Source organism: Lepidochelys kempii, chromosome 11 (assembly GCF_965140285.1).
Source record: "Lepidochelys kempii isolate rLepKem1 chromosome 11, rLepKem1.hap1, whole genome shotgun sequence".
NCBI lineage: Eukaryota > Metazoa > Chordata > Testudines > Cheloniidae > Lepidochelys > Lepidochelys kempii.
The window spans coordinates 26,697,439-26,718,450 of record NC_136390.1 but is presented as its reverse complement, the minus strand read 5'-3'; the positions used below and the strand labels follow the sequence as shown (position 1 = coordinate 26,718,450).

The window sequence follows — 21,012 nt, the reverse complement described above, 5'->3', positions numbered from 1 at the left end:
CCTGTTCTAGAACTTTGACTTCTATTACTAAAACATTTTCATGGTCCACAGGGTTTACAGGAGAAGCCACACTTCAGCCTTCCACTTGGCAGCCTGCTGACAACTGCTGACCCTGGACGCCTAGCCCCAGTTTGAGGCTCCACCCCTGACATGTCCAACCTACTTAAACCAGCAACAGGACGCTCTCCAAACAATTGGGATCCACCATGCTCAGGACTGTATACCTTGTGCCTCCTGCACCAGCTCACCTGGCTTGACTTCCTGGTGCCCTGACCTGGCTTGGCTCATGGCATCTGACCTGTGGTTCTGATCTCCAGTTTGTCTTCTGCCTCTGATCTCCCGGTACCTTGACCCAGCTGACCCTTGGCTCCTGACTGTGAACTGCAGCTCTGACCACAAGGTCCGGCTGCCCATGACCCAGCCCTGACAAACATTAGATAGTCTCATTTGGCAGGTGTTATTCACTCCAGCAGTAGTTATCTGAGTAACAAGTGCTGAACAGGACCCTTATTTAGAATGTCTTAAAAAAAACATTCACCATTACAAAAACTGATGCTTACTGTACGGCCTGTCTCTCTGCGTGGGTGACAGCCAACAAAACGGCATTCATCCCTGGTAGCACATTTTTTGGTCACAGATGTACTCCTTCCATGGCTTGTGAAATGATGAACTGTCAAGCAGTACTTTGTATCTAAGAAATACATCAAAATCAGGTTTATTTTCATACAGTGTGAGTTCTTTCACATACTTCAAAAGTTTTCACTAAATGACAAGTTACAATAAAGTGCTTGCACTTAGAAAACTTAGAGATTGTGTGGGGTTTAGAGCAGTAAAATAGCATTATATTCCCAAAAAATTGTCATTTAACAGTCATGATGTATTAGGTAGACCTTAAATTAAATGTGCCATTCGGCCCCTAGGCTGCAACTTATGAAAAAGGGCATTGAGATTTGTACTATCTATCTAACACTTCATCTCTAGCTAGCTAGTTTTAGCGGCTTCTCTCCTGGTTCTTCCTTTCCCTCTTGCATTCACTTCTCATTCCCTTTCCCCTCCACCTAGACTTCTTTACCTTTTTCATTTCCCACTTCCACCCTACCTCTCCCCTAGCCCCCAGCTCCCCTTCTTCCAACATCTTTCCTCCTTTCCCCTCTCTTCAGGGTATGTTACCTTCCCTAGTTTCAGTGACCCTGCTATTCTCTCTTCCAAGTGTGATCTTCAGGCCTTATTGCCAAATGTGTCTGCACTACCAATGGATGCACTAGCATGACACTTTCCATTTTGAGAGTTCACATACAACACATCTGAAATCACATGCAGCAATGATGTACGCCTACAGTTTAGCATAAACCTTGCATTAGGCCTTTTATATAGCTGTCTTTTATAAAAAGAAAAGGAGTACTTGTAGCACCTTAGAGACTAACCAATTTATTTGAGCATAAGCTTTTGTGAGCTACAGCTCACTTCATCAGCTTTATCGGTAGCTCACGAAAGCTTATGCTCTAATAAATTGGTTAGTCTCTAAGGTGCCACAAGTACTCCTTTTCTTTTTGCGAATTCAGACTAACATGGCTGTTACTCTGAAACCTGTCTTTTATGAAGTCATCCCTAATTAACAAAACTGCACTAAATATTAGAAGTAATTGTTTCAGCTCCTATGTTAATTTTGCAAAAGACACTAGGAATGATGGTAGATTTGGCAGCACATTTAGCTTTGACTGCGGGACTGAATTAAGAAATAGTCTTTGCCCTTGAACAGCTGACTCTTGGAGACAGTACTAAAGTAATAGCTGGCTTTGGCGAGGGGAATATAATTTGACAGTGCAAATTGTTTTCCCACCATGTATCAATGTTGGATAAGTTAACCGCTAAGTTCAGAGGAAATGCAAACAAGACCAATATTACATTAGAAGTATAAAGACAACCTAATAAAACTATTTGTTTCTTCACAAGCACAAGGAAAATAGGGAAAAAAGGATTGGAAAACAGGAATCCTGAGTCTGTTTATAGAGATTTACGATATATATTAGATTAATCTGGCATAGAACTACGAAGAGGGAGGATAACATAAGAATGGCCATACTGGGTCAAGACCAATAGTCCATCTAGCCCAGTACCTTGTCTTCCAACAGTGGCCAGTGCCAGATACTTCAGAGGGAATGAACAGAACAGGGCAATTATCGAGTGATCCATCCCATCACCGGTCACAGCTTCTGGCAGTCAAACATTTAGGGATACCCAGGGCATGTGGTTATGTCCCTGATCATTTTGGCTAATGGACATTGATGGACCTATCCTCCACAAACTCACCTAATACTTTTTTGAATACAGTTATACTTTTGGCCTTCACAACATCCCCTGGCAATGAGTTCTACAGGTTGATTTTGGGTTGTGTGAAACCACTTCAAGCCAGGGCAGCAGCTCCCCTAGTTTCAGCACATAGGTATTGTTGGATTGTTTTTTCTAGTTTGTACCACTTTGCACTTATTAACCACTGAAATTCATCTGCTGCTGTGTCACCCAGTCACCCAGTTTAGCGAGATATGTTTGTAACTTTTCACAGTCAGCTTTGGACTAGCTATCTTAAGTAATTAAATGGAAGTCTCAGCTAGGGCTGTGCTTTGATCATTCATTTTGAATCTAGAATGTATACAGGGCTGAATTCAGCTGTATACTTAATCTCAAATCCTATATTCTCCACTCACGGCACACACATCACTACAAGGCGTCCATCTACCCAGAAATGTGACTATGCTTTAAGACTACAGTATTCAAAAATTCCTCTAAAATCCTTAGCACAAGCTTGCCAACCCATAAAAATGGTAGAGTTACATTAACGAATTTCTAGTTATACATACTCTAGTGAGCAGCTTCCTTATTCTATAAAAAGATACTCTACACAATACTCATTCAAATATGTACTACAGTAGAATCTCAGAGTTACGAACACCAGAGTTACAAACTGACTGGTCAACCACACACCTCATTTGGAATCGGAAGTGTGCAATCAAGCAGTAGCAGAGACGAAAAGTAAAAAAAAGGCAAATACAGTACTGTGTTAAACGTAAACTATGAAAAAAATAAAGGGAAAGCAGCATTTTTCTTCTGCGTAGTAAAGTTTCAAAGCTGTATTAAATCAATGTTTGAAAGAACAACCGTAATGTTTTGTTCAGAGTTATGAACATTTCAGAGTTACGAACAACCTCCATTCCTCAGGTGTTCATAACTCTGAGGTTCTAGTGTAAGTCTAAACATACAAGGTCTTCAACATGATTTGCAATATTGCTTAGCGTATTCAAATGGCTGGAATATCCATTTCAAGAGAAATCATAAGGCTCATGATTACTAATTCTATCCCCAGGGCATCAGTATGATGGTATGTTAATCCTATATAACTAGCTGTCTGAGAGACAGTTGAAGAAGGGGAAAAACAAAATTAAATACCTTAAAGAATCTCCCTAAGACAGGCACACTTACTTTCAGGGCACCATTTATCTTCAGCCCATCTGTTACAGTTGTAATTGTCAGCTGCATTTGCACAGGTGAAACACTTAAAGCTGTTTGGAAATGGAGTGGCTTTAAAAATACAATAAGTATGTTAAGTTTGCAAATATCAAAAATTAAAATGTCAAACAAAAAATGCTTGCTTTTACATTTATTAGACAAAAATACTTATATATATGCTAATGTTTATATTTACACATATTCACACATTTATACACATATTTATAAGAATAGCACATACAGTTCATGTCAATCTATTGGGTAAATTAAGAACTATTTCATATCTTACCATAGAAGCTTTTACTTCTTGTACTAACATCATCATGCCTTAACTTTAAAACATTTCCCGGTCTTTTCATTCTCTCTCACAATCAAAATGCTGTTTAAATGGAGAGTGTATCATTGCACATTACATATACAGTATTATAACATACAAGATACACATATCTCCTCTGCATATATGCACACATGTACACTGTTGCACAATCTACATTTAATCAGCTTTTGCTTCCCTAGATGTGGCAGATACTGCTTTGAAACCAGCTCCAAGTCACTGCCTCCAACTCTGAACAAGCAGTTGCCAATTAGGGATTAGTGCGTTTGATTTCAAATTCTGTTTTTATAACATTTTATATACACACATACAGGAGTTTTAAAGCAGTTTGGCATCAAACACCCCAACTGCTAAACATCACTACTTTTCCACTTTAATCCTTTATATCACAGATACTCTTATCCAGTTGGGTGCACAGGGAGAGTAATCGGAGTGCAAGGTAAGAAGCAGACATATGATGCTATTACTGACAGCTGATTTCCCAGCTACGACAGTGGTTTTAACTTTGTACTAACTTTCATACTTTTACTTAGTGCTAACTTTAAAAGTGTTCAATACACGTACCTCCCTACCCCACCCACACAAAAGCAGTACAACAAACAGAAATGGATAGTCCATTGCATACATTTACATTGTACAAAATAAAGTTATTTTGAGACATAAAAGGGCAAAAGCATCCAAAATCTGAAACTGTTTATTATCAAAGTACAAATCAAAGAAAACACTTCTCTCCCTCTCTGTTCAACTTCATTCAGACTGTATCTTAAATGTTAGGAATGATACTGAGCAACCATAGGAGGCACCCAAATGAATGTTTTGTTTTAAACTCTAGAGGAGATCCCAAATGTCTAAGAGATAGACGCTTTATGTTTAAGAGAGAGCCCTGAAAATGAGGGATAACAATGGAAAAGGTGGTAGCTGAAATATTAACCTATATTCTCAAATACAAGAAAGCCAAAACTGGCTACTTACGGTCTAGTGGAGGTCTCACATTATAGAAGTTGATGTTCTTGGCTAGAGCCCAATTCTCTGAGAGGATGAAGATCTGAAGAGAAGCTAATGCCAACATGTGATAGAATAGTAGCATGCTGACGATTACTGAACAGGGAAATTTAAAATACTTGTGCCTAGAAGAGAAGAAACATACAATTATGACAGAGGAACCATAAAGAACTGAGAATGTGAAGCACTGGAGTCCTATATTTGAAACCTTGACAGTTCAGTGCTTGGATCCAGACTGCTAGTGCAGGTAAGCATACATTCCTAACCATTATGAGCAATTCAAAGCTGAGCAGCTGCTGCCTTCTACTGGTTAGCATTTTGTACAGGACAGCTACATTTCTACAATCAGTACGGTAGTAATTTTGTTATGCTATGTTATTCAGCTACACGATGAGTTCCCCCAGGCAATCAGTTTTAGAAACGGCTTATAAGGGTATGTCTACACTGTGAAACAAAACCTGAGGCACTGAGTCTCAAACCCCACGTCAGCTGACTTGGGCTCATGGGCGCTCAGGCTGCAAGTCTAAAAATAGCAGTGAAGACATTCAGACTTGGGCTGAACCCAGGCCCAAGGGTATGTCTACAAGGGGATAAAAGCCCCACAACATGGCTGCACCTGGCCCAGGTCAGCTGATTCAGTCTCACAAGGCTTAAAAACTGCTGTGTAGATATTCAGCAATTTTTCAGCCCCAGAGCCCAAGCCCCACGAGCCTGAGTCAGCTGGCCCAGGCCAGCCGTGGGTTTTTTATTCCAGTGTAGACAGAGCCTGACACCCTCCCTCTCATGGGAACTCAGAGCCCAGGCTCCAGCCTGAGCCTGAACATCGACACTGCTATTTCATAATCCCACAGCCCGAGCCCAAGTCTGCTGACCTGGGCCAGTCATGGCTGTGCCACAGGGTCTTTTATTGCAGTGAAGAACTACCCCCCTAGTTCATGGAAAAATACTTTCATATCTTGCTTATAACATGAGTTTGACTAAATTAAAATATCTGTAGACCAGGCAAGACGCAATCTCAGATATCATTCTTTACATCAGCAACGTAAAATCTCAGCTCAGAGGCCCAGATCCCAGCTGGCCTAAATTGGTGTAGAACTACTGACATCTATGGAGCTATGCCAATATACAGCAATGCAGGATCTGGTCTAAAGTGTTGGTCCTTGTTTTTTCATAAGCATACTTTTGACTGGCATGGTATTTAACTGCATAGGTTTTTACAATCTGATTTATCTTTAAAAAATGTATTTTTCAAAGAAAAGCCAAAGCAAGCTGTCATCATAACCACAAATTAGAGGGCGAACCAATAGCAGCATTCTTTCATTCCTTTACCCTGGTGCACTTAAACTTGGCCTCTTGCAGTACAGGGTCCAATCATCATATCAGCCCCACCTTTTTTGTACACATTCAGCTTGTGTTCATACTTTTCAAGCAACTGCATGTACAGGTGATAGGTCTTCAGTGTGAAACTCTATTTGTCTCCTCGGCTTGTGCATGTAAATTCTAGAGTTGGTCGAAATAATTTCACAACTCAATGTTTTTCTTTGAAAAACAGGGACACATTTTTTGCAGACATTTTCACAAACAACTCATGCTACTTGTCTTTTTTTAGCCAGTTCTAGTAAATTCTATCCCCTGCATTCACAGGTGTTAAGTCCTCTCCCCTGTGTGAGCTAGTGCAGGGGAAATACCTGTGCAAGCATTTACATGTGCATTATGGAGCAAACCCTGTGCCCCTCTGCATGGATGTTGAGGACCCCAGATTCAGTGGGATGGTGACATTCTGGATGGAGAAGGGTGGGGTTGGGATTGGGATGGACGCTGGGCAGCCCTTAGGGGCCCACTGCAAACAAATGTCTAGCAGACCTTTGAAGACAGAGCAGGGATGAGAAAGGAGAGCTGATTCCTGAATCCTCCAGTCAACCCAAGTCCATGGGGTGGGGAGAGTCAAAGTGCCATCAAGTCAACTCCAGGCCAGACACTACATGCAGTGCACATGTGGCACACTGAGGGGAAAGGGAGAGGGGCCTGAGACTTTCTTCCCATTCCTGTGCGTCAGGGAAGAACTACTTCAAACAGACTCTTGGCCTGCAACCAACAAGTGGCAGAAGGTTTTGTTTTGTGCACTAGGCCTTACTAACTTTTGTGAACATATATATTTTTTTAATGTGTGTTTATTTTTAGGATATTTTAACAGATATTTGAGAAACTGTTTTTGCACCACACTTACAGTGTATCCCCAGGGCTGTTTCCTGCGGATGCCCCAGGTCTTCCTTGTACTGGAGCCCAAATTGTTCACAAACAGATCAAGAAAAGCATCTGAAAGAACCAAACAGTGGCTTTGTGATCATTATTCGGTACACAGGGAAAGAGTCAGCTCAGATATAATATGCCTTTAATATTATTGATAATAAAAGAAAAGAACATAGGGTATGTATCTAGGCTGATAATATATATACCGTAACAGATTTGAACTCTATTGCCCTACTATTCACTAGTGAGTGCCATGCTAATCACAGTTGCCAACTTTCACACGGTAAATAAACACCCCGACTTTCACAATAAGCCAAAAATCAAGCTAATCCCATTTCAAAACAAGGCCCAAACAAGCCAATTCCTAAGAACCCCAACATTTAACCGATGGGATAAGTGTTTGTGCCATGAGTGATACTTTCCTGCTGGCAAGGCATAAATCAACATAACATTGCATCACAATGTTGTAAGTTGATGTCATGATGCAGTGATGTTTCATGGGAGCTGAAGTCTATTTAAGGACCCTTTAATATTTTACAAGATAGATTTGCAGAGAATGGGATTATCCCATAGAAATCAGAACCAACAATGGAAAAAAAACAGGATGGTGACCCCAGAACAACATGTCATCTGTCTTATTTTGTCCTCATTTGATCCTTCCTAGAACTAATTGTTTGAACCAACATTTGTTGAGAGAGCAACAGTCCCCCAAAAGTTCTGAGTGTTCTGCATTATTTGCTTTTATTTTAAATCAAAGCCTGAAGAAGGTCCCATGGCAGAAACACCACTTATGTTCTTTTCCTACCCTGTACATTATAAATCACGTGGCTCATTCCTCTGTGTCAGTTCTTGCTACTAGATTAACATATTATCCGTCTCAAGAGAGGGAAGTTTTTCAGTTCCTTTCCTCTGAGAGAGCCATTGAGAAAAGTGACTAGTTCCTTCTTTGCTTCACTGACAAAGCTAAAAAAGTCCTCACTCTTTCTGCTCCAGTTTCAATGCATCACACAAGAGAAGAAATCAAACGCTGCCATGCAGTCATTCATTAATAGAGCCATACCACCACTCCTGGATAAATGAAAAAGTGCAGGTGTATTAAAGGTCCTCAAAGTAAATTCCCATTTAAATAAATTTCCTATAAAGATGCACTTCCCCTAAAAACAGCCACATTAGAAAAAGGTTTTCTGTTTAAATGATCAAATTAAATGGTCAAGATACATTGGGGCTAAAACTTGGTTCTCTCCCCTAGCTCTCAAATGATAGCACCAGTGTGTACATTTAGAACACCTAGGAGGGGAGATTAATTAATCCTAATTATGATCCATTTAAATAGCCAGCTCTTTTCCATTATGCCTATTTTTACAAATACAGAGGGCAGTCCCCACTCACACAACATACCATATGGGTCACTCTGGTTGCACAAAGGGAACTAAGCTGCCCTAAAAGGGCAGGATGGGATTCTGCAGCAGTAGAGGTCGTTCAGATACAGCACCCCCTTCGCCCTCCCTCCTGCACATACCCTAGTATAACAGAGACACATAAGGGGTAAGGACATGAATGGCCACTGGTGCACCCCTAAAATTATGTCTGACCTCAGGCTGCTCTAACTAGTGCCAGGGCAAACTGGCTCCCAACAGGCCCCAGGACAGGGGTGACAGAAAGTTGCCTTTATGCCTCCACCTCAATCCCTGCACCCCTTAGACAGGCAGCATGATGTGTTTAATCTCAGAACAATTTTGAATGTTTGCATCAAACCCATAAGGGCTAAACACTTAATTCGGCCCTGAATCCCTGCATGATGCTTTGAACATTTTGGTGGGACTGCACCAACTCAGTTGCTTTTTTTTTTTTGTTCTGAATGCAAACAATTATTCTTCCATTCTTTCATTAAATAGCTCATGCTATGCTCTTCACTTAGTTGGTTTTACCTAATCAGGAGAATTTTAATCAATCTTGACTCTAAATGTACTTCTGACAGCTGGGCTAGCAAGCCTATTGTTTTATGCTTGCTCTGTGAAGGTTGAGTACTGAACCATTTCAATGCACAGCAGCAGTGAGGTTTATCTTCCTCATATACATTTCCTTTAGTTTGTATTGGCAATTTGCCTTCATATAAAGAAAGATCTATAAAACCAGTGAACTTTATCAAATACATCTGATAGCACACAGAAGCACAATTACACCTGTGCCAACTTTCTACAAGTTCAAGATTCCCCCACCCTATCCCAGTTCCCATGGCTCAAATCACATAGCCTGTGGCAAATGGCAAATTTTAGGGAATATAAATACAGAAAGGCGGGTTCTCATCCGTGCACAGGCAAGGACTTTTTCCCCACGACACTCCAGACACAGGGCCTCAGGATCGCCCTCCTTCACCCAAATCTCTTCTCCTCTTTCCCCAGGACTCCCATTCTCCCCTTCCCCCCCCCCTTCCCCTAGGACTCACTCTCTGCAATGAACTTTCTCGAGAAGCACTGCTCATGAGCCAGCACCCCCTGCTGGGACTCAGGAATCTAGCTCCACATACAGTACCAGGAATCCAGCAGGCAGGCAGGGCCCCTCCCCACGACACCCTTCACGGGCCAAGGTGGACAGGCATGTAGGAAGCAGAGTGGCTCAAAAATAGATTTGGGAGGTGAGGGCTGACCCTGCTCTAGCCCTGGCCACCTGCTGCCTATGACAAAGGGTGATAGACATATGTGGGCACTGGAATACTGGCAATCCAATGCACACACTATGGCCCCACTCCTGCAAATACCTATGGATGTGAGTAATATTAGAAATGGGAATATTCCCACTAAAGCATTTGCCGGATTGAGGGCTACATTTGTATAAAAACATACCCGCATGAAACCTCCAGGAATATGTCCAACCAAAACTGGCAACCCTACCCATGAGAAAAAGTGATATCCATTTAACATGATGATTTATCATTTACCTTTCACTGCCTAACCTGCTCTCTGCCTATTGATCTGTGTCCATGAAAATTATTCTTAAATTGCAAAACTCGGATCACCTTTGAATCGCCTTTTCCCTTCTTCCTTCCTTCCCTCCCTCTTTTAAAAGCAGAACCCTGTCACGAGAACATTTCCTCCTCCGCTCTCCAAATACTGAATTTCATCAAAGAATTACACCTGCCCAAGGGCAGGGATAGGCAGCCAATTCAATCCTGGACCTATAATAGCTATTATGTAGAACAATGTAATGACTTTAAAATCTGTATCTCCCAACACTAGAGAACTGCAAATGGGAGCTTACACTAGTCAGGAAGAGGAGTTTACTTATCTGTGTTCCACTGAGGGTTTCCACATGTGCGCCATGCATCCAGAGCCAGAGAATTTGAAAGTAGTAGTGTCTGTTGATCTGCACATACACCCTTGTTTTGCCTCATGGTTTTGACGGTAGTGATAAAAGGAGAGGCAGACCAGGGTGCACCTCCAGTTCCTTTTCCACTGCAAATTGAACAGATCTGCAGCAAAGGGGAAGGAGGGCGGGAAGTGGAATACAAATAGGGACCCCGCATCTCGAAGAACCTCCAGTTACAGGTAAGTAACCTCCTCTTCTTCTTTGAGTGATGGTCCCTATTGTATTCCACTGTGAGTGATTAACAAGCAGTACCTAATTTGGAGGAGGGTACGAGGAAGAGGATGGAATGGTGGATTGGAGAACAGCCATGCCAAATGAGGCATCCGTCACAGAGTCTTGCACCAAGATATAATGCTTAGCGAAGGTAAGTACCAAACTCCACATGATTGCCCTACATATATCTGGAAGCAGTATATTTTGCAGAGTGGCTGTAGTCGATGCTTGTGCTCTCGTCTAATGGGCTCTCACCCCAAGGAGTGGAGGAAGTCCCAACAACTTATAGCAAAGTGTAATGCATCACAAAATCCACTTATAAATCCTCTGTGTGGAGATTGCCTACCCCTTAATCCTTTCAACTATAGCAACAAACAGTTTAGGGGATTTCCTGATCAATCTTGTTCTCCGCAGGTAAAAGGCCAAGGCCCTGCGGAGTGAAGGCACCACTTCTCCATTGAGACATGAGGCTTCAGAAAGAAAGCAAGTGTATGGGCTGGTGGAGATGAAACCAGGATACAACCTTTGGTAGAAACTTGGGGTGCAGATGCAGGGAGACTTTGTCCTTATGGAATATGGTGAGAGGAGGAGTCTGCCATCTTGGCCCCCAGTTACCCTTCTCATGGAAATAATAGCTACTAGGAAGGCAACTTTCGTGGAAAGGTGGGACAGGGAGCAGGAAGCCAGTGGCTCAAAAGATGATTTCATTAACATAGAGAAAACGAGATTGAGGTGCCACTCAAGAGCAATAGGTTAGAAGGGTGGGAAGGTTCTGAGGAGACCATTCCAAAATCTGACAGTCAATGGATGCGTAAATATGGAGTGGCCTTCCATTGGGAGGATGGGGGGATGGAAGGCACTGATAGCCATTGTATGGACCTTGATGGAGTTCAGAGCAAGTCCCAACGTCTTCAAGGCAAGGATGTCTTGTACTCCAATGAACATACCCATTCTAGCAAAAATGCCCATCCAAAAACCAAGCTCTCAGGTGAAGTGTGTATAGATTGGGATGCCTGATCCTGCTGCCATGTTGCATGAGGAGTTCCAGAAAAGCTGGCAGGGGACACAGGGGACTAGCCAACATGCAAAGAAGCTGAGGAAACCAGAATTGGAATGGCCAGAAAAGGGCAACCAGAATGACCATGGCCTTCTCCTGCCTGATCTTGTAGAGGTCTCATTGCAGGAGCGGGAGATGGGGAAAGGTGTAATTGATCTGGTCCAATCAGTGGAGGACGAAGGCATCGCCTTGGGAATGGACACTGATACCCCTTCCCATGGAGCAGTAGATGGTGCACTTGCTGTTGGCATGGGAGGCAAAGAGTCCCTCATTGGCTGAAAATATCATTGACTACAGTGTCATGAAGTTCCCATTTGTGGTCGGCCATAAACTTTCTGCTGAGAAAGCCTGCAGTCACATTCTGAGTCCCTGGAAGATAGGCTGCTGACAACAGGATCTTGTGGGCAATGCACCAATCCTATAGATAAACCGCTTCTGCACAGAGTGCAGTTGACCTCATGCCCCCTTGTTTGTTGATGTAATAAATGGTGGTGGTGCTGTCAGACATGATGAGAACATGATGGGAGCAAATGGATGGGAAGAATGCTTGATATGCTCTCCATGTCACCCAAAGCTCCAGAATGTTGATGTGCATTCTGGATTCCCAAGGGGTCCAAGTCCCTGGCGTCATGTGCTCACCCATATGGTACCCCATCCAGCAAGTGATGCATCCATTATGATCATTGTGTCTAGGGAGGATAAGAGGAAAGGCATCCAAGCCCAGATCTGCCTCAGGTCAGTCCACCACTAGATGGAGGAGTGCATTTTGGAGGGGACTGTCAACAGAATGTCCATAGTATGTCGCATGGGAGAATAGACTCTCTGGAGCCACAGCTGAAGACAGCGAAGGGGAAGGTGAGCGAAAACAGTGATGTATATGCAGGCTGCCATGTGGTCGAGGAGGAATAGGCAAATCCTGATCGGAACAGAAGGACCGTGGACCACTTGTGTGACGAGTTCCTGCAGTACCTGGAACCTATCCCTTGGTAGGTAGGCTTGTGCTGAGACCACATCAATGAAGGTCCCTATGAAATCCAGGGACTGTGTGGTAACCAAAGTTGATTTTTTGACATTTACACTTACCCCTAGGTAGGAAAGGATTCTGAGTAACATGGAGGTCAAGGCTCGAGCCTCCTTTCTTGAGGACCCCATGACACCAGAGGTGGTCTGCTATGACAGAGAAAACCTTGGTGAAGACCACGGAGCAGCGGTGAGTCCAAATAGTAGAACCCTGTATTGCAAGTGCTGAGGGCCTACAAGAACCTTCTGTGGATTGAATGGATGTCTGTGTGAAAATAAGTACCCTGCATATCGAGAGCTATAAACCACATGCCTCTTTCTAGCAACAGTAAGCTGCTAAGGTGACCATACGAAACTTGGGTTTGCAGATGAAACAACGGAGGCGGCAGAAGTCCAAGATTGGTCTCCACCCGCCTTTCTTCTTGGGTAACAGAAAATAAGTGGAATAGAACCACACATTCTGATAGAACACTTTCCTTTGAACTATCACTCCCCTTTGAGGTAGGGAGTCTACCTCTAGAGCAAGGATACTGTCATGAGAGTGGTCCCTGAGGAGGGATTGGGGTAGGGGTTGTCGATGAGGTAGCATTGTGAATGAGTTTGTATAGCGATGTCCAATGACATCCAGGACCCACTTGTCCAGTGTTATCACACTCCAAGCTGATAAAAAGAATGCTAGATGACCCCCGAAGGGTCAGGTGCATGGCAGGAGGCAAGGTGGTTGGCAGCTCTCTAGGTGCATTCAGAATATCGCTTCTGAGAGGACTGAACATGTGGTGCTGAAGACTGTGAAGGTGGTCCTGGAAGACGGGATTGCAGGGACTTTTGTCGTTTGTGAGGTGGGTTGTAGGGTCATAGGTGGAAGAACTGGGGAGTCCTGAACCGTTGTGCAAGTGGCGGATGGTAGAATTTTCACTTGGGTGCACATGTATGGATACCCAGCGATCGTAGTTTGGCTCTGGAATCTTTGAGAGAGTGGAGGGAATCGTTGATCTTCTCATTAAAGAGGTTAGACTCATAGAAATGGAGGTCTTCTATGGTATTTTGTACCTCTCTGATGAATGTAGCCAGATGAATGCTGCCATGATTCCCTCCACATGACAATAACCATAGCCACAGTGTGAAAAGAGGTATTCGCGGTGTCCACAGCAGACTGAAGCACCATTCTAACTATCAGTTTGCCCTCTTCCAGGACAGCCAGAAAACAGGCTCAATCCTGCTGGGATTTGTCAGTAAAGTCCTCCGGTTTACTGTAGTTGAGAAAGTCATATTTGGCCAATAAGGCCTGATAGATAGAGATCTGAAATTGGAGGCTAGCCAACAAGAAGACCTTGTGACCCAGATGGTCTAGTCACTTACCCTCCCCGTCTGCCAGGGTGGATCATGGATGCTGTTGACTGGCCTGCTCCGTTGCCACTTGGATCATGAGAGAATTGGGCGGGGGGTGAGAGAACAGAAACTCAGACCCCTTAGCTGGTACATAGTGCTGTTTTTCTGCCTCTTGGAGATAGGTGCGCAGGTGACTGAGCTATGCCAAACAGTTCAAGCTGGCTGAAGAATGGAATCATTGATTGGTAGAGCAACCTGGGTCAGTACCAAGGCACGAAAGATGTCCAGCTGATGCTGTTTGTTCTGTACTTCCTCCAGTGGAATATGAAGGTCAGCAGCCACCCTGTGTAGGAAGTCCTGGAACTGGTGAAAATCATCTGGAGGCAAGGAGGGGAAGAAGAGGTCACACAGTCACACAGCAGTCACTCTTATCTCCTAAAAACTAGTACTTTACACGAAACTGACTTAACACAGCAGGTCACAGCACCACTGGAGAGGTTGGGAAATGTTCCTGTTCCATCTGTACCGAACTGAATGGCTTCTCCAAAACCAGTTCCAAAAGCCTACCCGAGAGTTGCTGAAGCAGGGATGGGGTGGACCCTCTCTTGCTGAACAGGAAGGCTCCAAAGGAAAATACTGAGACCAGGACTCCCAATACAGCCAACAGAATGGATCCAGAGGATGCTGCGGATGGCCTCATGGGGTAAGATATCAGTAGCTTCTCTGGAAAGGAGGGTACTGCCCATGAAGCTGTTGATCCCTTAGGGTATTCATAGTGGATGCGCAACCCCTGCGCTTCATCCAAATCCTCTGATGACAAAAACTCAGATGCCAGTTCCAATGGCAGTACCTGTGGAGCTGTGTACCCCATAGGGGAATGGGTGGAAGCAGGACGCAGTAAGATCATACCTCCCTAGGTGCAGACAGTAAACGAAGGCATGGAGATGACGGTTCCCCAAGGGCGAAGGGTTCATGTGGCTCCAGCGCAGTCTCCAACTTCCCCGGTGTCAGCGGCACACACTTTGTAGCCAGAACCAGAGCCGAAGTGGAGGACTGTCTCAAAATGATTACTTAAGGGGGGGGGCAACGTGGAAGGCATGTGTGGCTCAGTACTAGCAGATCTGCCGGTCTGCATGATTTCTTGTCCTGCTTGTGAGCCTTGGAACATGCCACTTCTCTGTGGCTGGAACTCATAGAAGGCACATCACCCTTCTCAGGCCTGGAGGAAGACTTACTGCCAGGCTTATGCACTTGCTTCCTTGCCTCCCGACTAGGCGACAGCACAGGGTCTGTAACACTGGTACCACTGGAATCAGACTCAATCTCTGCCAGAACTGGACTTGATCTCTGTGGTCAGAGACACGCTCCTGGGTTTCTCAGGCCGACACACTGGAGGGGTTCCCCAGCCTGGATCCTACTATGGCCTCATGGTGACCTCCATGAGGTGCTTCTTGAGGTAGAAAGCCCAACCTTCTCGGGTACAACTTGAGAAGGGCAGGCAGCTACTGCACCTGGATGAAATGTGGGCTTCTCCCAAAGCAATAGAGACAGCGTTGGTGCTCGTCACTTACTGAGAAAGAACACGGGCAGAAGGCGCAGATCTTGAATCTGGGTGTCTTTGGCATAATTCATATCCAGGCATGGGTTCTGGATCAGGGGTTGGGGAAGCCCCACTGGTAAACGGATTCCCCAAAGACTCTTATCTCCTAAAAAATACTACTTTACACAAAACTGACTTAATACAGCAAAAACTAGAAGAAAAATAATTTTATACAATTCTAATACTACCTGGGGATTTTTTAAATGCATCAGAGACAAGAGGACAGTAATAGCTCCAGCTCGGACCATGCAGCCATGAGAAGGAACTGGAGGCCCTGCCCTTTATCACTTCGGTTGAAACCATGAGGCAAAGCAAGGACACATGCATGGAGCAACGGACACTACTACTTTCAAATCCTCTGGCTCCAGACGCATGGTGTGCATGTGTATACCCTCAGTGGAATACAATAGGGACCATCCCTTGAAGAAGAATGACATGTTTCCCATGTAGCAGTAAGCTTTTACTTTCCTTGTGGAAAATCAGAAGGAAAGGATTTATCCACCCTTGCTTCAAATTGAAACACACACACACACCCCTTTCCTGCTACCTCTGAAAATATCTGAATGCATCTGCATTTCTCATTTCTTTTCCACATAGCCAAAATTTCTACATTTATGAGCTTAAGCTTCTTTCAATATCTCATTTAACTATTTTAACATGAGGGTACTGTATAAAATTGTAAAATATTTTATATTAAAGCTGACTTAGCACTTTAAATGGTCAATGACTGAGTATTATTTCTTTGCTAAAAGCACTCATAAATTAGATTGTTAGTTTTACTATTTTACACTTTTATGGAACTTATCATTCAAGTCCCTCGAAGCACTAAATCATCATTAACTAACTGAGTCTTAATACCCCTGTGAAGTAGGTAAAAATTACTATACTTCTTTTACAGTTGAATAAACTGAGGCACAGACAGGTTAAGTGATTTAAATAAGGATCATATAAAGCATCATCAAACAAGCTGGGAATACAACCCAGGATTCCTGACTTGCAGTCTCTTGCTCCAGATATGGCTCCCTTCTTATACATTATAATGTTCTACATTATTACGTACATAGTTTATATTTCTCTTTATTCTCTCTCTTTATTCTCATTTGTTTCTCTCAAACAGTTGCTCTGTCATTAGGTAAAATTATTATTCTTTTTGTGACAATTGGTACCATAAACAACTTTGTTCCAATGGGCTGAGATTAAATCATTCCTACCCTGTGTAATTCATGAATTGATGCAGTGTTAAACTGTATGTTCCACAAATGGCAAACCAGACTTGTCCAGTATATCTTCTGGGTGGGGGGGGGAAGGAAAAGGGAGGACAGACAGACAGTGGTCCAAAAAACAATAGACCAGATCTTAAATCAGCCTGGCTCTACTGATGTCAATGGTTTCATGCTGATTTATACCACATGAGGATCTGGCTCATCATGTGTAAAACTGAATAGAAAATGGAAGTGCCAACTTTTTGCTGTTTTTTAAAAATAGCATAAAATTCCAGTTGCTTCATTTTTGATGCTTTTTATGTTTCAGGAGGAATTCTGTTCCTGATACAAAGTGGGCTCCAATAACATACATCTGGATGCAATGCAAAGATTATGCACCTACAATCTATCTTGTAAAGAAAGTCATTCTAGGTAATAAAAACTGAGAACTTGCACAAGGTATTTTTGTTTATTATGAGTTAAAATGCTATCTTAAGCTTTTATCAAAAGGATTATAGCAACAAATAATCTTCAGTCACAGCAATGCAAAATAAATCTCTTTTGTACAACTGTATAACCAGCGAAAAATAAATTTTAAACTAAAGAAGCATAACTGTGATTAAGCTGGTTAGTAGATATGGCCTGACAGCTTTGTCTCATTCATAAACAATATTTCTCACAAGCTTCACTCTCAATTACATTTCTTAACCAAGATTTCAATAATTTGTCACCTTGATTTCAGAGCTGAAGAGAATGCTTCTCTCACTCTGGTAACCCAACATAACTGACACATCGGGCAAACCCCTTGATATCTATCAGCCTCCACTTATCTACACCTGCTCATTGATCTAATTTCATGACACTTTGTCTTCTTTCCCACCAGCAGAAAATTGATTACAGTCACACACACCAAAAATTTGGGTTCTCTCTACCTGACCTTTCCTATTCTTCCCCCCTTACAGCTAACGTCTTCCAAGTCAAAACCAGTTCAGAGCAGCATACGTGTTAATGTAAATTCTAATCCGTGACGCCAACTTCTGCTTTGAATAAGTGATCAACTCAAACTTTGGAGGAGGGAGTTTTTTCTTGCCAGAACCTTTCAGCGAAAGCACTAGAGGTTCGGAACTAAAAACTGTGTCACACAATAATAGCTCCACTTTTACAATGTGTACATGCTGTTTTTTCACATGTTTCATGCTGCAAACTTGAACAGCCACATTCCTAACCCTACAATCTTCTCTTCCCCCCACCCCCACTCCTGCCCCTATTAGCTCATTAACAGAAACTTTGGTCTCTTATCACCTATTTCTCCAAAGGTCAATTTTAGTAGCACACTGGTTATGTCATTTTTAACAGACAACACAAGATATAACACTCCAGATGGAACTAATCAGTTCCTGGCTCCAGCACAAAGCAAACATACAAGATCATCTTTCAAAATGTTTCTGCCCCCAGTTTATTTTGTAATTTTTGAACAAAGAACTAGGCAGGAAAGAGTTAACTTCCATTTTTTCATGTGAAAGATGAAGGGGGAAAAAACAAACAAACACAGCAAGCTACAGAGAAATATATTTGCTCTAGTAGCATGAATGACCCTAAATGGACAGAATAATAAATAATACATTACACTTAAATAGAGCCACAGTCTATCAAAGCAAATTACCAACATTAATGAATTTAGCCTCACAACAGCCTTGTGAGGCAGGGAAACAATCACATCTCAGTTTTACAAACGGAGAAACTGAAGTAAGGAGATTGGCTGACTTGCTTCACATTACACACGAAGTCTGTGGCAGAGCTGGAAATAGACCTCAGTTCTCCTGAGCCCCCAACTCATGCTTTAATCTCGACACTACCACGGACCTTAGTGAAAGGTCTGCATCTGTTCAACGCAACTGCATACACTCCAGTGTCCCGGGTCCCTAAATTATGCTCCTTTGGATTTCCTAGCACATCAAAATAGTTTGAATAAATAATGCACAATGTCAGTTTGTTGTACTGTTATTCATTTAAGTTCTGACCTTTTATCAGTGTATCACTGGAGATGCTGCTCGAAATGGGCAAAGCCTGACATATATATTCACGTGGAGATCAAGGCTTAATTATTCCCTGCATACAAGCTCTACTCAGCACAGAGGGGAGCATCAAGTAGTCATTTAAGTAGTCCCTGTTTCAGCATTGACAGACCCCTAGGCTACTTGAATTGGAGCAGCCTAGCTCTGCTATGCCACCACCCACCTTCTCCCTGTCCCAGTACATCCACCCCATGATGTGGATGGGAGAGGTGGCTGGGCTTCATGCCAGTGGGTAGCATTAGCCTCCACTGGCCAGAATCTGACCATTTTGTACTACCTGAGCACCACAAAGTAGTACAGATCTCAGACTTTGACACCCTCTCCCCAGAGTTCCCAAAAGATGTAGTGATGCTGTTCAGTCAGCCACAGTGAGCCTAAAATTCCATGCGGAGATTAACAAAATCAGTTGAGAATTTTGTTCACATGGCTGTTGTGACCTGAAGTGCCTAGGGTAGCCCACACTGAAAATGCCAAAGTCAGGGCAGACTGCAAAAAGGAGAGCAGATTCCCCCAAAACTGGTGGTTAACACTGTAGTTAGACTCACCGACCAGTCACAAACAGTGCTTCTGATCCCCAACATTAGTCATCAAGAAGCTGAAAAAAAAGAAATCACACAGCCCCCTTTATTGCATTCCAGTCTCTGACTCCCAGTCAGCCCAGTAAAGTGAGAAGATACTTAAAACTCTATTCAATATACAGAATGTTTTTCTGACATCCAAAGAGCCAGCCACATTACCAGATCAATACTAGTTTGGATGGTACCCAAATACCACACTGCCAGCCAATCCTTTAGTAGCTAAAACTAAAAGTTTATTAGAAAAGAAAAGAACGAGAAGAGAGCTGCTAAATGGTCAAAGCAATCATATACATACATGTGATTTCAGAGTCCATATATCATGTTCTTCGAGGCATTGGTGAGTCTGCTGGCTTGTAAAGTCCCTCTGGAACACATCCAAAGCTTGGATGGGTCTGTCTGTCAGTCCTTTATACAAAACGTCAGTTTGTAGAGAAGGTACTCCAGAGGTGTGAAGCAGGACTGAAGACAAAATGGAGAAGATGCAGCTGCCTTTTAAATTCTTTGCCATGTGGCTTGTACGTCCTTTGTCCCAAACACAAACTCACAGCACATGGGCATGAAAAAGCTCTTGGAGACCCCTGACCATATGCATGTCCCTACACATCCTGTTGACTCATAAGCGTCGCCCCTGGATTCTCTCAATGGGTTCATTGTACAGCTGATTGCCTTTGATGGGCCATTAAGCAGACTGGATAGTACTGATGCCAATCTGTCTGAGGTTGTCACCAGAAACACAGCACAAGTTTGAGATACAAATATAACACACATATTTATATCCCACAATACAAAGATGATACATACATATAAACAAGAGCATCATACTTAGCAAATCATAACTTTTCCACTGATGCCTTACATGGCGTATCTTGTAAGATTCGTTGCAATTTGGTAATATTGGGTATCCATAATATTATAAATGGTCATCTGTATTCCATAGAGCATCACAGGTTTCATCAACCTCCTTAGCTAGGCTGTTTTGTTTGATGTTGCTCATGAGCTTCTCCCCTTCCACCCCAGGCTCGCAAATGAAGCATTGAACAACAACAGGAATTACCTACAGTTCAACTACTGAGTTTTGTGGAATGTGGCATGGCTGGAGTTCATCAAGATTTTTAAAAGGCCATTTGTGATAGGTGTAGAGATATGTTTGTAGAAGATTATAATTTAGAGATGCTCCCTCATAAGAATTGAGCGATGTGCCCTGAAGGCACGGATTGGGAACACCACATTGCTGTGTGCAGCAGCTCACCAGAGCTCTCCAGTTTGTTTTATTAAAGTTTTATTCCTTTCTCATTCACTAGTTTGTTATTTAATGAACCCCAACATCATTACAATAGCAACAATGCAAATTCAATGTTAAGGGTATTTTAAAAGATAGGTTATGAAAGTGAAATGACTGAAAAACCCAGCCTACACTGAGTAAGCATTTAACAGGATTGTGTTTGAGAAAAAATCTGTGAAAATCTGTCAGCAGCAGCTGCA

At 42.8% G+C, this 21,012-nt stretch overlaps 1 protein-coding gene across 1 annotated transcript in view; it reads right to left on the bottom strand.

The window, feature by feature from the left end:
- Positions 1-21,012, bottom strand: part of LYPD6B (LY6/PLAUR domain containing 6B) — a 118,375-nt gene that overhangs the window by 8,566 nt on the left and 88,797 nt on the right. Inside the window, exons 2-5 of the mRNA XM_073305438.2 lie at positions 7,068-7,156; positions 4,811-4,965; positions 3,478-3,576; positions 561-691 (exon numbers count right to left, since the gene is read on the bottom strand). Coding sequence (XP_073161539.1) covers positions 561-691; positions 3,478-3,576; positions 4,811-4,925 — 345 coding nt within the window. The 5' untranslated portion in view covers positions 4,926-4,965; positions 7,068-7,156. The remainder of the gene's footprint in view (positions 1-560; positions 692-3,477; positions 3,577-4,810; positions 4,966-7,067; positions 7,157-21,012) is intronic.